The sequence below is a fragment of the Dromiciops gliroides genome, chromosome 3 (assembly GCF_019393635.1).
Source record: "Dromiciops gliroides isolate mDroGli1 chromosome 3, mDroGli1.pri, whole genome shotgun sequence".
NCBI classification, from domain to species: Eukaryota; Metazoa; Chordata; class Mammalia; order Microbiotheria; family Microbiotheriidae; genus Dromiciops; species Dromiciops gliroides.
The window spans coordinates 428051260-428065221 of NC_057863.1; the positions used below are offsets into that span (position 1 = coordinate 428051260).

The following is a 13962-nucleotide window of genomic DNA, read 5'->3' on the forward strand; positions in this document are numbered from 1 at the left end:
TTAAAAAGTAATAAATGTTTATAATGAGGAAAGGAGAAACCCAGCCATAATGTTTGTAAAGAAGCAGTGTGGCACAATACAGTGTGACATAATGCCTCAAAGCCAGGCAGACCAGGCAGTTCAAGTCCTACCTCAGATACATCCATAATGGTTTTGTGACCCTGGGCAAATTAATTACTCTAACCTCTCAACAAGTACTCAGCTGCAATTGTTAAGGAAAGTTATTCACTTAGAATTCTCTATCCACAGTTCCAGTTCCTTCCCAACAAGGTTTAGTAGAGAAAACACTGGTTGAGATGCCAGATACCAGCAAAATTGGAATCAGTTTTTCTCTGTATTAGCTGTGCAAATTTAAGCAAACCACTAAACCTCTTTGGGACATTGTAACTATTGAACAGTTGAACTGGAGGGGTTAGATTAGAGAATGTCTTAAATATTACTAAAATGATCCTTATGAATATAATTTTTTTAACTCTGGCAAGCACATCATATTTATTCTCTTTTTTCATATTTATTCTTAAAATTGTCTTAAATAATTACCAACCTGCAAGTAAAGGAGATCTCATTTCCATAACCCCCACAGAAGGGCCACTGAAAGATCGAGGTTGTGGAGTGACTGGAGCTGGTAAATCTCCCATTAAAAAACCAGGTAAGAACTGTGCATTCACTCCTGGCTTGGGAGAAGTAGGTGAACCCAGCATCATTGGTTCAGCTCCTAAATTGTTACATAAAAACAAAATTAACAAAATATATCTAATCATCACCACAAATGATCTAAAGAATTTGAGAATTTAACCAAAGTTTTAAATTAATGTTTATTTTTTTAATTACATAAAAATTATCTTATTAAAGCTTTGCTTATAAAACACGCACAAGTGAACTACAGATAGATAAATTCAAAGTCTGTGACATACTCTGAATCTAAGGAAACACGGTTTCCTTACTAAATAAAAATAGCATTCTAAATATCAAATAAATATGTAATATCTAATAGCATTTAAATATCGAATAGCTGTAAGGGCTGACATTTTACATATTACAATAATCCTACAAGGAATGATGTAATAATTGACATTTATATACAAACTCCTATCAAATTAGACAATTCTTCTAAAGAGTTAACTCCTACCATTTCCCCCAAACACATAAAATACCAGCTTATGTGTGCATAATTACATTTTTCATTAATATTATGTTATGTGACAAGATAAACACAAAACATTAAAAACTGTCAATTCTTTGCCAATAATCTAATGGTGTACATAATAATAATGCAACCAAATTCTTCCTTAAAAGAGTATAAAACAGCAAAAATCTGGCAAAACTATAGAAAAGGTCAAAAAGTTTTAAAATAATGAAATTGATTTTTGAAACATTCTAGACTAATAAAAGACAATCCCTCCTCCCCTCCCCCCAATTCACTTTTGGTACTTAAATGTTGTTGAATGAATCATATTAAATAAAGGAGTTAAGTAACATCTCACTACTGGCCAAAATACTGTACAGAGAGATGGGAGATTTTTCTAACTAAATGGTCACATCAATAACATATGCTAAGATGAGTAGTAATGGATGGATATTTGAAAAGAGAACTAATTTTTGCACCAATGAAAATAAGGTTTTGGATTTTCAGTCCCAAAAATGTTAAGAATGATGTAAATATGTATGAGTTATTATCTTAAAGGTACAATGTACACATGTGATCTTTAACATATATACTATACATATATACAAACACATGCTCATACAAACACATATAGAAAAAGATATTTGGCATGATTTCAAAAATTATTGAGACTTTCATATTAAAACTGTATTCTTGCTGTCCTAAATTCCTACTCCAATGCTTCATCATGGCATAGAGATAATACTAATACATACATGCACATATGCATGTATATCTATAAAGCTAACAAGTTTTCAAAAGCAATTATAAAGATAGGTGGATAGCCAGAGCATATATTAAGCACTTATACATGTGAGGTACTGTGCTAAGCTCTGGGGACACAAATACAAGCAAGCAAAATATCTCCTGTCTTCAAGGAGCTTACATTCTAAATAAGAAAGATCCCATGTCTTCTCAGCAATACAATGACCCAAGACAATTCCAAAAGACTCATGATGGAAAATGCTCTCCATAGCCAGAAAAAGAATGCAGATTGAAGCATAGTAGTTTCACCTTTTTTGTTGTTTTTTTTTCTTCTTTCTCGTAGTTTTTCCTTTTTGTTCTGATTCTTCTCTCACAACATGACTAATGTAGAAATATGTTTAACATGATTGTAATGTATAACTTATATCAGATTGCTTGCTGGCTTCAGAAGGGGAAAGGGAAGGAAGAGAGGAAGAAAAATTTGGAACTCAAAATCTTACAAAAATGAATATTGGGGGCAGCTAGGTGGCACAGTGGATGGAGCACCGGCCCTGGAGTCAGGAGTACCTGAGTTCAGAACCAGCCTCAGACACTTGACACTTACTAGCTGTGTGACCTGGGCGGGTCACTTGACCCCAATTGCCTCACTAAAAAATTTTTTTTTAAAATTAATATTGAAAACTATCTTCACGTGCAATTGGAAAAAATAAAATATTAACAACAAAAAATGAAAAAAATGTTTTAAAAGATGGTGATATCATTACTTGCCTTTGCGATGAGTGAGGGAGAGGTTGGTGGGAAGGAATTTTGGACTTAAAATGTTTTTTTTAAAGAATGTAAAAAATAAATAGCATATTAGGAAAATGAATTCATATTTGATGAACTGGGGAAAATAAAGGAAGACCACACATAAAGGGAAACTGGCATGGTTAGAGGGAGAACAGGCAAGGGAAGAAAGTTGCATTAAGCAACGTGGTTGAAGCTGGTGACCAGAAAATAAGATGGAGGCCTGGAAAGATGGGTTAAAGTTCACCTATGAGAGCCATGCCCCTAGAACCCATGTTCTAGCACTTTCTACCATGTAGAAAAAAACTTGTCTGTGCCAAGAATACACAGTGTCTGCTTTCTAAGGACTAACCTAGCTAAGGATAGAGAAGCTCACTACTAGAAGGCTAGCCAACTTAGTGATGAATTCTTTGCCAAGTAACACATTCATTCATGAAAGAAAAGAAAAAATGGCCCTCAGTTCTGTGTGGCACCCTTCTGCTTCTATAATCATAGTGGCAGTTGTAGAAAAGGAGGCAAAGGATACTAAAAATCATAGTTTTCAGACAATCTATAAACTCTAACTTATTTAATATGATTCAACTGGCTCACTATTTCCCTCTCCACTTCAGCTCCTCCATTTGTAATAGGGTTCGGGTTGTTTTGTTTGTTGGGGGGGGTGGGGGGAGGGGTTGGGGGGGCAATGAGGGTTAAGTGATTTGCCCAGGGTCATACAGCTAGTAAGTGTCAAGTGCCTGAGGCCAAATTTGAATTCAGGTCCTCCGGGCGTGTGCTTTATCCACTGTACCACCTAGCTGCCCTTGTAATAGGTTTTAAGAGAAATGCTGAAGTTCTCTCAAACACCCTAATCTCCCAGTTACTCAAATACCCTCAACCTCCCAGTTCCTCAATCTCAAAACCAGCTACTCCTCCACTCCACCTCAGCCACACACAAGAATGGTCACACCCTGGATGTTTACCATTACCCATAAATGTTTAACTTCCTAGAGCAAAAACTCACTACCTTGGCCATTTCCATTTGGGAGTTGGCCCATTCTTGCTCGAATGTATAAATAAAGGCCTTTGATAAAGATTTAAAAAAAAAACCCTCACATACCTATCAGACCATAACTCCTACCAATTATATCTCTCCCTATGTTTCAGTGCCCCCACACCCACCCCACCACAACCTATTCTTCACTCTCATCACTTCAAACCTCCAAGCCTCATTCTTACCTATCCTTGGACTTTACTTTTCTCCCTTTCCCAATGCTGACTCTAGAGCCAACAAGTTCAATATCACACTACTTTCAAACCCCTTTCCTCCTTATTCTATCTCCTATCCCCAAGCCCCCATCCTCTACTCCCCACCATCCTCACACTCACAAAACATCAAGCAGCAATGAAGGGAAAACACAATTTGAAGAAAACTTAACTAAGATACAACTAAGCAAAGTCATCCCAAGAGTATTTAAGGACTAAGCTAAAAAAAAAACAGACAGAAAGATGGGGAAACGTGCAAAAGAAAAAAAATTGGAATAAATTCTTTCCACCATCCCTGATTAAGACACTACATTTCTTAGCTCAGAACATTTTCTCTAGCTTTCCCCCATACCTAGAATGCTACATTTCTACCTCCTGACTTCCCTGGCTTCCTCCAAGTCCCAGCTAAAATCCCACAATCTACAGGAAGCCTTTTCCAATCCCTCTTAATTCCAATGCCTTCCCTCTGTTAAATATATTTTCCATTTATCTTGTACTGGCTTGGTGGTGCATATTTTTTGCACAGTGTCCCAAGATTCCTTCTCACCAACCATTGCAAAGGCAAGTAATGTGATATCACGATCTTTTGAAAAAAATTTCCATTTTTTTGTTGTTAATATTTTATTTTTTTCCATAAAAATAAATTATTATATTTGGAGCTCCTCAAGGGGTGGGAAATTATTCTTTTGCCTTTCTTTGTAGCTCAACACTTAGTCCAGCACCTGGCACATAAGAGCCATTTAATAAATGCTCAGCAACTGCTCATCAATTACAGTTAAGCAACCCCATATGAACTCTCAGTCTAAGCTGTGCTTACGAAGGAAGTAGAAATGGCATTAAACAAAAACAGAAAAAGCATCTGGATTGTAACAAGTGGTTTGTGCTACAGGTGATCATTTTGAGGATGCTGAGGATGAGTCTCAAGAAATCTGAAGGACAAAAAACCAAATGTGTACCTTAAAAAAAAATAAAACTCAAGACTTTATTACCAAAAGGGAAAAGTGACTAAGAAATAAGAATTACTGAGCCACGTGCCTATTTTATCCATCTCTATAAAATTTAATAAACATAACCTATACTACATAAGGATCTCCATGACATCCTTAATAACAGTAGGAGAAATTAGACAAGGTTTTGTAATATTCCCCTGCAGAAAACTTCAACATCACCCATTTGACCAAAAGGATCAAAAGAAATTAAAAGACTGAAGGAATACAAAATCCCAACTGTGCTGTTTGTTGACTATAAAAATGAATTTGATTTGGTAGTACAAGATGCCACATCAGAAATTCTACAATATTCAAAATTCTTCTGAGATAACTTTGTTCTGATGATCTAATTATTGATTTTAAATGAAGCAGAAAACAGAACATGTATGCTTAACAAAGATATTCACCAGTCCACATTGCAGCCGCTGTGAAATGCTTGTTAAATTGAATTGGTAGGCAGCATGATGTCGTGAAAAGCGCACTGCCTTAGTAGTCAAAAGGAGCATGCTCCACTGGCATCTTTGTGATGTCAAGAGAACTAAAGGAAGGTGCTCAGCTCATTGGGTAGACTCTCTGTAGAACTTATGGGAGGACACCAACAAGAGTTGCATGGGATGGGCAAGTATATATGGACTCTAAACTGCACCATTAGGGAGAAAACCCAAATTGATGAAATCTCAGATGCATTTGTGTATTCCTGCCAACTCAAATAGTAAATTTTTATTTTCTCCTCCATTTCTTTCATAATAACTGAGGCATGTAGAATTTTAAATTTTAAAGCACTCATAACATACATTATCACATTTGAGCTGACAACCTAAAGCAGGCACTAAAGACATTATTTCACCTTCCATCAGATATCACCCAAACACTTAAAAACAGAAGTATAGAGCTGTCATAGAGCAAACCAGCTAAAGATACTGATCTAATAGTAATATTGGGGGGTTTAAAAAAGGGTTAGTTATTCTCTCCATATTGCCAAATGACTTCCATTTAAACCTTATCAAAATTATTGAGGAAACTCAGCAACGTTAACTAAGTACAATTTTTTTTTAAAGTGAGAGGTTTTTTCATTTGTTCAAGTACATTAAAAAACTCTCCCTCGTGTTCTTTAGGATACAATATTTTCATTTCCCCAAAGAAATATACTATTTTAAAAAATGTCAGACTATAAAAAAACCACATTAAGCAAAAACTCAAGTAAATTTCTGTGACAATTTAGTAGTAAAGTGGAACAAAGGCAGAATTGGGAGTTATAGCTATTTTCTAGTAGAGGTTCTGGCACTAACTAGATGCCTGACCTCAGACAAGTTACCTTCTGGGGTTATTTCCTCATCTACTCATCTATACAGTGGGTAACAGAGGATTTACCTAGTGATTCTTAACCTGAGATCTATGAACTTGTTTGGATTTTATTTTCAATATTTTGATAAGTATATGAAAATTATTTCCTTTCAAATCCAATGTATTTTATTTTACGCATTTAAAAACATTATTCTGAGAAGGGGTGCTTAGGCTTTTGCCAGCTGTACACAAACAACAAGTCAGAGCCTCAGCTAGATATTTTCCCAAATTAATTTGGCCTTGGAACATTTGGGGGCTTGAAAATTCATGGCAAAGAACTGGAAATGAGGTAATGTCCATCAACTGGGGAATGGGTGAACAAGTTGTGGTATATGACTGTAATGAAATACTATTTTGCTGTAAGAAATAATGAGCAAGCAGATTTCAGAAAAACCTGGAAAGACTTAAACAAACTAAGGCTGAGTGAAGTGAACAGAACCAGGAAAACATTGTGCACAGTAACAGTAACATTGTATGATGATCAGCTGTGATAGTCTTAGCTCTTCTCAGCAATACAATAATCCAAAATAATTCCAAAAGACTCATGATGGAAAATGCCATCCACATCCGGAAAAAGAACTATGGAGTCTGAATACAGATAAAAGCATACTATTTTCACTTGGGGAGGGGGGGAGATTTCCTGTGGTTTTTCCCTTTTGTTCTGACTCTTCTTTCACAACATGATTAATGTGGAAATGTTCACTATGATTGCACATATATAACATATCATCTTGCTTGCTGGGGGGGGGGGGCGGGGGGAGGGAAGGGAAGGAAGGAGAAAAATTTGGAACTCAAAATCTTACAAATATGAATGTTGAAAAGTAGCTTTATATGTAATTAGAAAAATAAAATACTATTAAGTGAGGAAAAAAAATAAACTTAATTTAATGAACACTTGTAATTCATTGAAGTAAGCTTTAAATTTTGGTTCAACAAGTGTGTATTTTTGGTGGAATACATCCCTAGGGCCAACAAGAAAATCAAGGGAGAATTAAACATATTTTGATATGGAAAACATTGCCATATGCTATCAAAAACATTTGACATTTTTAAAGGAACAGTATTAGAAAAACATTTTCTCAAGAATTCCTAGACACAGTTAACAGAACACTAGGGGTCCAAGGAATATTCTGGTCTAAATTAACTCTTAAGATCCCTTCAAGGGATAGCATATCTCTATAAGTTTGATGCGTTGGGGGCGGGGGGTAGCAGATTCAATCTTGTAATTTCATAAATCTAGAGAACTCATCTCTAACATACAGTCTTAGACAAGATATATGACTTGCTCATGGTAACACAGCTATAAGCAGTACCAGTAAGAAGTTTTCCTGACTCCAAGGCCAGTACTCTAAGAAACTACTCAACACTGCTTCAATCATAAACTATGAAATTTTTATTTTTAAAAATCATTATACACTCTCAACCAAGAACATGTACTTTCACCAAAAAGACCCAAATAATAAAAATCCTGCAAATATTAAGACATTTTTGACTAAAAGAATTCACAACTACCTTCCTCTAGTCTCCCCAAAACAACTTATCTCAATATTAGCAACCCATTTTTCAGTAAATAATTTCATTTTCTGAAATTTAATTTCAGTGATTTATAATCTAACAAAGTATAACTAATACTGACTTATACTGAGGATCCCAATTTTGGCAACTTCAGGGTTTTGCTAATTACTACACATTTACTACAAGAGTCTCAAGTGCTCTCAGAATCCATCTAGTTCAGGGGGTTCTTGAGGTTCATAAAAAGATTTCAACATGAATTTAGATGGGAAAACAATTACATCTTTATTTTCACAAATCTCTAACTGAAATTTAGCATTTTCTTCCATTATAATTTTTTTAAGAAAACACTATTCTAATAAGAGGTACACAAACTTCACCAGAGTGTCAAAGGGGTCCATGGCACCAAAAAAAGGTTAAGAACCCCTGATCTAGTTCAATCGATACCTGAAAAGAATATTCCACTACAATAGCGTTTCACAAAGTCTCATCTACTTTCCATATAAAGAAATCCAAAGAAGGAGAACTCACTACTATTACAATTCTGTGTAAAGGTTGTTTCCCTCAAGTTTCTTAAAGGCAAGTCCTATCACTGTGGTCTTTGTATCCCATGTACCTAGTACATAAGAGGATCATGGGTCTAGAATTTTAAGGGACCTCAATAGGGGTTTTTAATAATTATGAATAACTGATTGAACTCATGACACTTCATCACACTGGTTGTCCACTGGACACTCTCCAGTTTATCAATGTCTCTCTTAAATTGATGCCCATCAAATCCGGCCCCAGACACTTGACACTTATCAGCTGTGTGACCCTGGACAAGTCACTTAACCCTCATTACCCCGCCAAAAAAAAAAAAAATTGTGATACCCAAAACTGAACATAATCCTCCAGAAGTGGTGTGAGCAAGGTACACAAGCCAGGACAGTGGGTCAGGGTCCTTTGTGTTCCGGGTACCTATTGTGGCTTTAGTCCTCACTTCCCAGGAAAAGGTGTCAGCAGGGACCCAGATAGATCTTGTCATGGTACAAACTCTCATCACATGAATCCTTTGCTACTGCAATAGCCTTCTGATTGGCCTCTGTGCCTCGACTCTCTTTTCACTCCAATGTATTCTCCACTCAGTTGTCAGTTATTTTCCTAAGGTGCCACTACCAGCACCCACCACTCAATAAAATCTAATGGCTTCCTATTACCTACAAAATCAAATATAAAATTGTTTGGCATTTAAAACCCTTCCCAACCTTGCCCCCTCCTATCTTTCCATACTTCTTATTCTCTACCCCCATCTACACAAACAGGCACTACAATTAAGCAACACTTACCTTCCTCCTTGTTGTCCCTAACAAGAAATTTCATTTCCTGACAGGGTGATCTCATGCATGCTAAGCTCTTACTCCTCACCTGACTTCCTTCAAGACTCAGTCCAAATTTCACTTTCTGCAGGACGCTTTTCCCAGGTCTCCTCCTCCACTACCCTGCTCCACTCTGAATAGTGCCTTCTTTCTGAGACTACTTTACCCTGTTAATGATTGACTTGAACTCATACCTCAGTAATTAACAAACTTCTACCCTGTCATACACTCCCTGTCTCAATGATTCAGAATCCTGGGCTATCATTATTCAAACTATTCAAGCCTTGGCCAATGCCTTCTCCCTTATTCTTAAACCCCTCAAACCACCCTCCATGATGTTCCACACTCAAAAGCTACCCACTGTGCTCTATAGAACACCTACTCCATAGATAATAAATCTGATTTTTCCTTAAATGTTTACTTTTCCTACACCTTCCATCTTCTGGCTCTCACAAAGGTCTGAATTGTTCCCGATGACATAGCTGCCCTGGCTACCTTTTCCAGCACTGGTTATACTTTTATTCATTCTCCATCTTATCGGCCAAAGTGAAACTGGAATATTCCTCTATCCCCAATGCCACTGCCTCTTTCTCTACCACCTTCACTCAGTAACTTCCTTGAGTTTCACTCAACCTTTATCTACCATTCAATCAAAACTGGTATCTATTATCTATCACCCTAATGGTTACTTCCTTCTTTCTTCAATGATTTGAGTGTCTGGATCGTAGTCTTTCTCTCCTCTCCAGCTCTTGCCCTTATATTAGAGGACTTCAACATATATACTGATACTCCCTTAAACCCTTACCTCCCAGTTCCTCAACATTTCCCATGACCTATTCTTCTCTATCCCACCCTAGCTACAAAAATGGTCATACCTTTCACTTTGCAATCACTCACAAATGTACCACTTCCATGTTCATAAACTCTGAAATTCCCTTATCTATCACAATCTGTTATCATTCTACCTCTCCCTCTGCTTTGCAACCCCAAACTCTATTCTTCATCCTTACTATGACCTCCAATCTGTCAACCCCTCAGTTCTTTCCCAAGTTTTCACCCCTGCAGTGGTTATATTTTCCTCCCTTCCCTATCTTGACACCTTAGTGAACTAGTTCAACTATACAGTACAGTACTCTTCTCTCTAGTCCCCTTGCCCCTATCTTATTGCAGATCTTGCACTACTAAGCCCTAGCCTTCAATTACTCCTACCTTCTATCTGCTGCGTTGGTTCCTACTCACAGGCTGCTGAATAAAGCCATAAACTTTTTTTTTTAAATCACAAAACCATGCTGACTGGATCCAATCAAAAACTATTTTACATGATCTCAACTGGAACTTCCCAGTGGCAAGGCAATCTGTTTATACCTCTTTAATTAACTCACTGGGAAGCTACAGGGTGCAGTGGATAGAGAGCAAGACCTGGAATTCAAAAAGGCTCATGTTCTTGAGTTCAGATCTGGCCTCAGACACTTACTAGCTGTGTAACCCTGGCCAAGTCACTTAGCCCTGTTGCTTTAGTCTCCTCCTCTGTAAAATGAGCTAGAGGGGGAAAAAAGGCAAACCTCTCTAGTATCTTTGCCAAGAAAACCCCACAAGGAGTCACAAAGACTGAAACAAATGAACAACAACAAAACTGACTCACTATCCCACTCAATACAGAGGCTCTTCCAAACCTTTTCATTCCTCAAATCTCCCATGACTCCTCCCTTACCCTCTGAGCAAAGGACATGGCCTCATATTTCCATGAAAAAACTGAGGCCATTCATCAAGAGCTCCAAGAACCTCTTTTTTCTGACCTTCCTCCTCACCTCACTTCACTCAGATGCCTGCCTTCTGCTACTGTATCTTTCACCCACCTCATGAGGTGGTCCTTTCTCCTTGCCCATGCAAATTCTTCTACATGTACAAGTGACCACATTCCACCCCATCTTCTTCATAGATTATCCTCACTTTTATGGCCACTCTCTCACTTATCTTCAATCATTCTTTGCCTACTGACTTCACTATTGCTTACAAGCATACTCATGTTTCCTCCATCTTCAAAAAATTTGTGACTATTGTTTCTCCTCCTACCTGTCTGACTGCTTTTCAGTCTCCTTTGCTGGATTTTCATCCAGGTCACACCTGCTAACGCTGGTTTGTCCCTCCTTGGGTATCCTCTGGGTGTTCTCCTTGGCCCTCCTCTCTCCTTCTTACTATTTTACTTGGTAATCTTTTCAGCTTCATGGAATCAAATGTCATCTCTATGCAGATGACAGTGATTTATTTATGTAGCCCTATCCCTCTCTCTGGCATCTCCGTGTTGTGGATATCTCCAACTAAACATGTCCAAAACTGAAATCTTTTTCCACCAACCTCCCCCTCTTCCAAAGTTCCTACATTAACCTAATCCCTCAGGGTCACAATCTAGGTGTCATCCTTGAATCTACCCCCTCTTTGACACTTCCACCACCCTGGTACAGTCCCATATCACCTCATGACTATATCACTGCAAGAGCCTTCTGGTTCGTTTTTCTGCCACAAGCATCTCCCCACTCCAGGTCATCCTCCACTCAGCGATCTTAAAGCAAAGACCCGACCACATTAGTTCCTTACACTATAAACTCCAGTGGCTTCCTATCACCTCAAAGACCAAATATAAAATCCTGTTTGGTGTTAAATGTATTCTTAACCTGCCTCCCAACCTTTCCAGTCTTCTTGCATTTTACTCACCCCTGGGCCCACATAGTCTAAGGTCCAGTGACATTGGCCTCCTTGCCGTTCCTCATAGCATTTTCACTTGCTATCCCTTATGCCTGGAATGCACTCCCTCCTCATCTCTAACTCCTAGACTTAGCGGGTTTTCCTTCAAGTTCCTGCTAAAATCCCATCTTCTATACAGGAAGCCTTTCCTGATCTCCCTTAACTCTAGTGCCTTCAGTTGGTGCATTACTTCCAGTAGTATACAGGATGTTTGTACATCATTTGTTTGCATGTTGTTTCACATTAGACTGAAAGTTCCTAGAGAACAGGAACTGTTTTGCCATTCTTGGCAACCCCACCCCAACCCCGCAGGGCTCAGCTCAGGGCCCGGTACGAGGTAGGTGATTAATAAACATTTGGCAACATTATCAACCTAGTATGCAAAGTTGATAGTGCAGCGTCTTTCTTATTAAAACATGAATGCAAGAACCACGTTTTTGCCTTTCTTTATATTATCAGCGCTGAGCACACAGTCAGGCACAGAGTAAGCGTTTAATAAATGCTTACTGAATGAATGACACAACAAAGAGCTTATCGCCTCGGGATTCCGGGAGGCAAAAACCTCTCTTTAAAGGAGCCGACCTTCGTAACCTCCATGGGACGTATCTCCACAAAGCTTACGGGAGGACGACTTTAATACAAACCCCAGGACTCCGCCCACGCTCGGCTATAGCCAATCGCTTCCTCGCCTGAGCCCCGCTCACGCTTTCTCCGGGAGAATGGGGACCGCGCCGAACTGCGCTAGCGGCCGGGACACGGCAGTGACAGGGCCCCGACACCCACGGTGGCGCACCCGCTGCCACAGCCTTGGGGCCGCGGCAGGAAGAAGAGAGGGGCCGCCGCGAGTGGAGTCGGGGTCCACCCCGGAGATGAGCGTACTCTCGGCGCCAGCGGCCACGAGGAACCCGGAGCCGCCCTCCTACCCCGCTCGCCAGTGAAGTTGTCCAGCTGAAACGGACGCTCCATCTGCAACTCACCTGTCGGAGGCGGCTGGGGCTCCACGGCGAAGGCGGCCATGACTGAGCGAGAAGGGCTCACACCGGCTTTTCCTGATTTTCAAAAATGGCAGAAACACTCCCCGCGGGAAGGGGCGCGTGGTCTGACGGGACTGCGTCATTTCCGGATCCGGGGGCGGGAGGGCAAACCGAGGCGGAGCCGAGAGACTAACTTGTGCCTCTGAGCCGAGGAAAGTGGCCTCTCCCTCGCTCTGCCATCCGTGCGGTGGCTTTTTGAATGGGCCAAAAGCGGAGGGGCCCGAGAGGCTTTGGCTACTAAATGCCGCGCTGTACTCTCAGCCCTTTGTCTTCCGATGCTGTTACCCGGATGAACAAAGCCCATTGTCATCTTTTTGTTTGGTTTTTACATTCTTTTCATTTAAAAGTATTTCTTTTCTCTCCCACCTCCCCTCTTACTCCCTGCCTCCAACTAGTTATAATTTTAAACGAGGTCTTTTTTTTTGGGGGGGGGGTCTTATAATCAAGGCAAGTCGACTAGCATTTATTAAGGGCTTCCTATGTACGTGCCTATTACTGGGGATACGAGGAAAGACCAGAGACAAGCCCTGCTCCCAGACAACTTGAAACCTAATGGAGGAGACCTTATGAAAACAAATGTGCAGACACAGGATGCATTTGGGGTCTGATCAAACAGAATGGACTAGGGAACTAGGGAAGAAATAGGGAAGGCTCCTTGCAGACAGTGGGGTTTTGGCTGAGACCTGAAGGAAGCCGGGAGACCGATGCCAAAAGGGAGAGTATCCAGGCCCGGGGGTCTGTGCAAGGGATTTGGGAGATGGAGTGTCTTCTGCAAGGAATATCAAGGAGGCCATTGGCCCTGTCCTAGTTGTGTAACCAACTGTAAACTTCATCTTTCTGGATCTTAGTTTCCCCATATGTAAAATGAGGGGGTTGAACTAGATGACCTTAGATGTTCATTCCAGCTGTGAGGCCTCCTAGTTTTCCTAGGATGATAGATTATTTTAAAAATTAAGATAGTGAGGCCTAGAAAGTTTTAAGTGGTTTGTCCAAGGTCACAGTAGTGAGTGGCTGGGCTAAGATTCTATACTTAACTTTTTTTTTTTTTGGCGAGGCAATGAAGGTTAAGTGACTTGCCCAGGATC

General features: G+C 39.6%; 1 protein-coding gene across 1 annotated transcript in view; it reads right to left on the minus strand.

Annotated features, from left to right (window-relative positions):
• The window catches only part of NUP35 (nucleoporin 35), a 46088-nt gene extending 33122 nt beyond the window's left edge, over window positions 1–12966 (minus strand). The window contains exons 1-2 of the mRNA XM_043998594.1: window positions 12821–12966; window positions 545–715 (exon numbers count right to left, since the gene is read on the minus strand). Of these exons, the coding sequence (XP_043854529.1) occupies window positions 545–715; window positions 12821–12860 (211 nt within the window). The 5' untranslated portion in view covers window positions 12861–12966. The remainder of the gene's footprint in view (window positions 1–544; window positions 716–12820) is intronic.
• Between the last annotated feature and the right edge of the window lie 996 nt (window positions 12967–13962).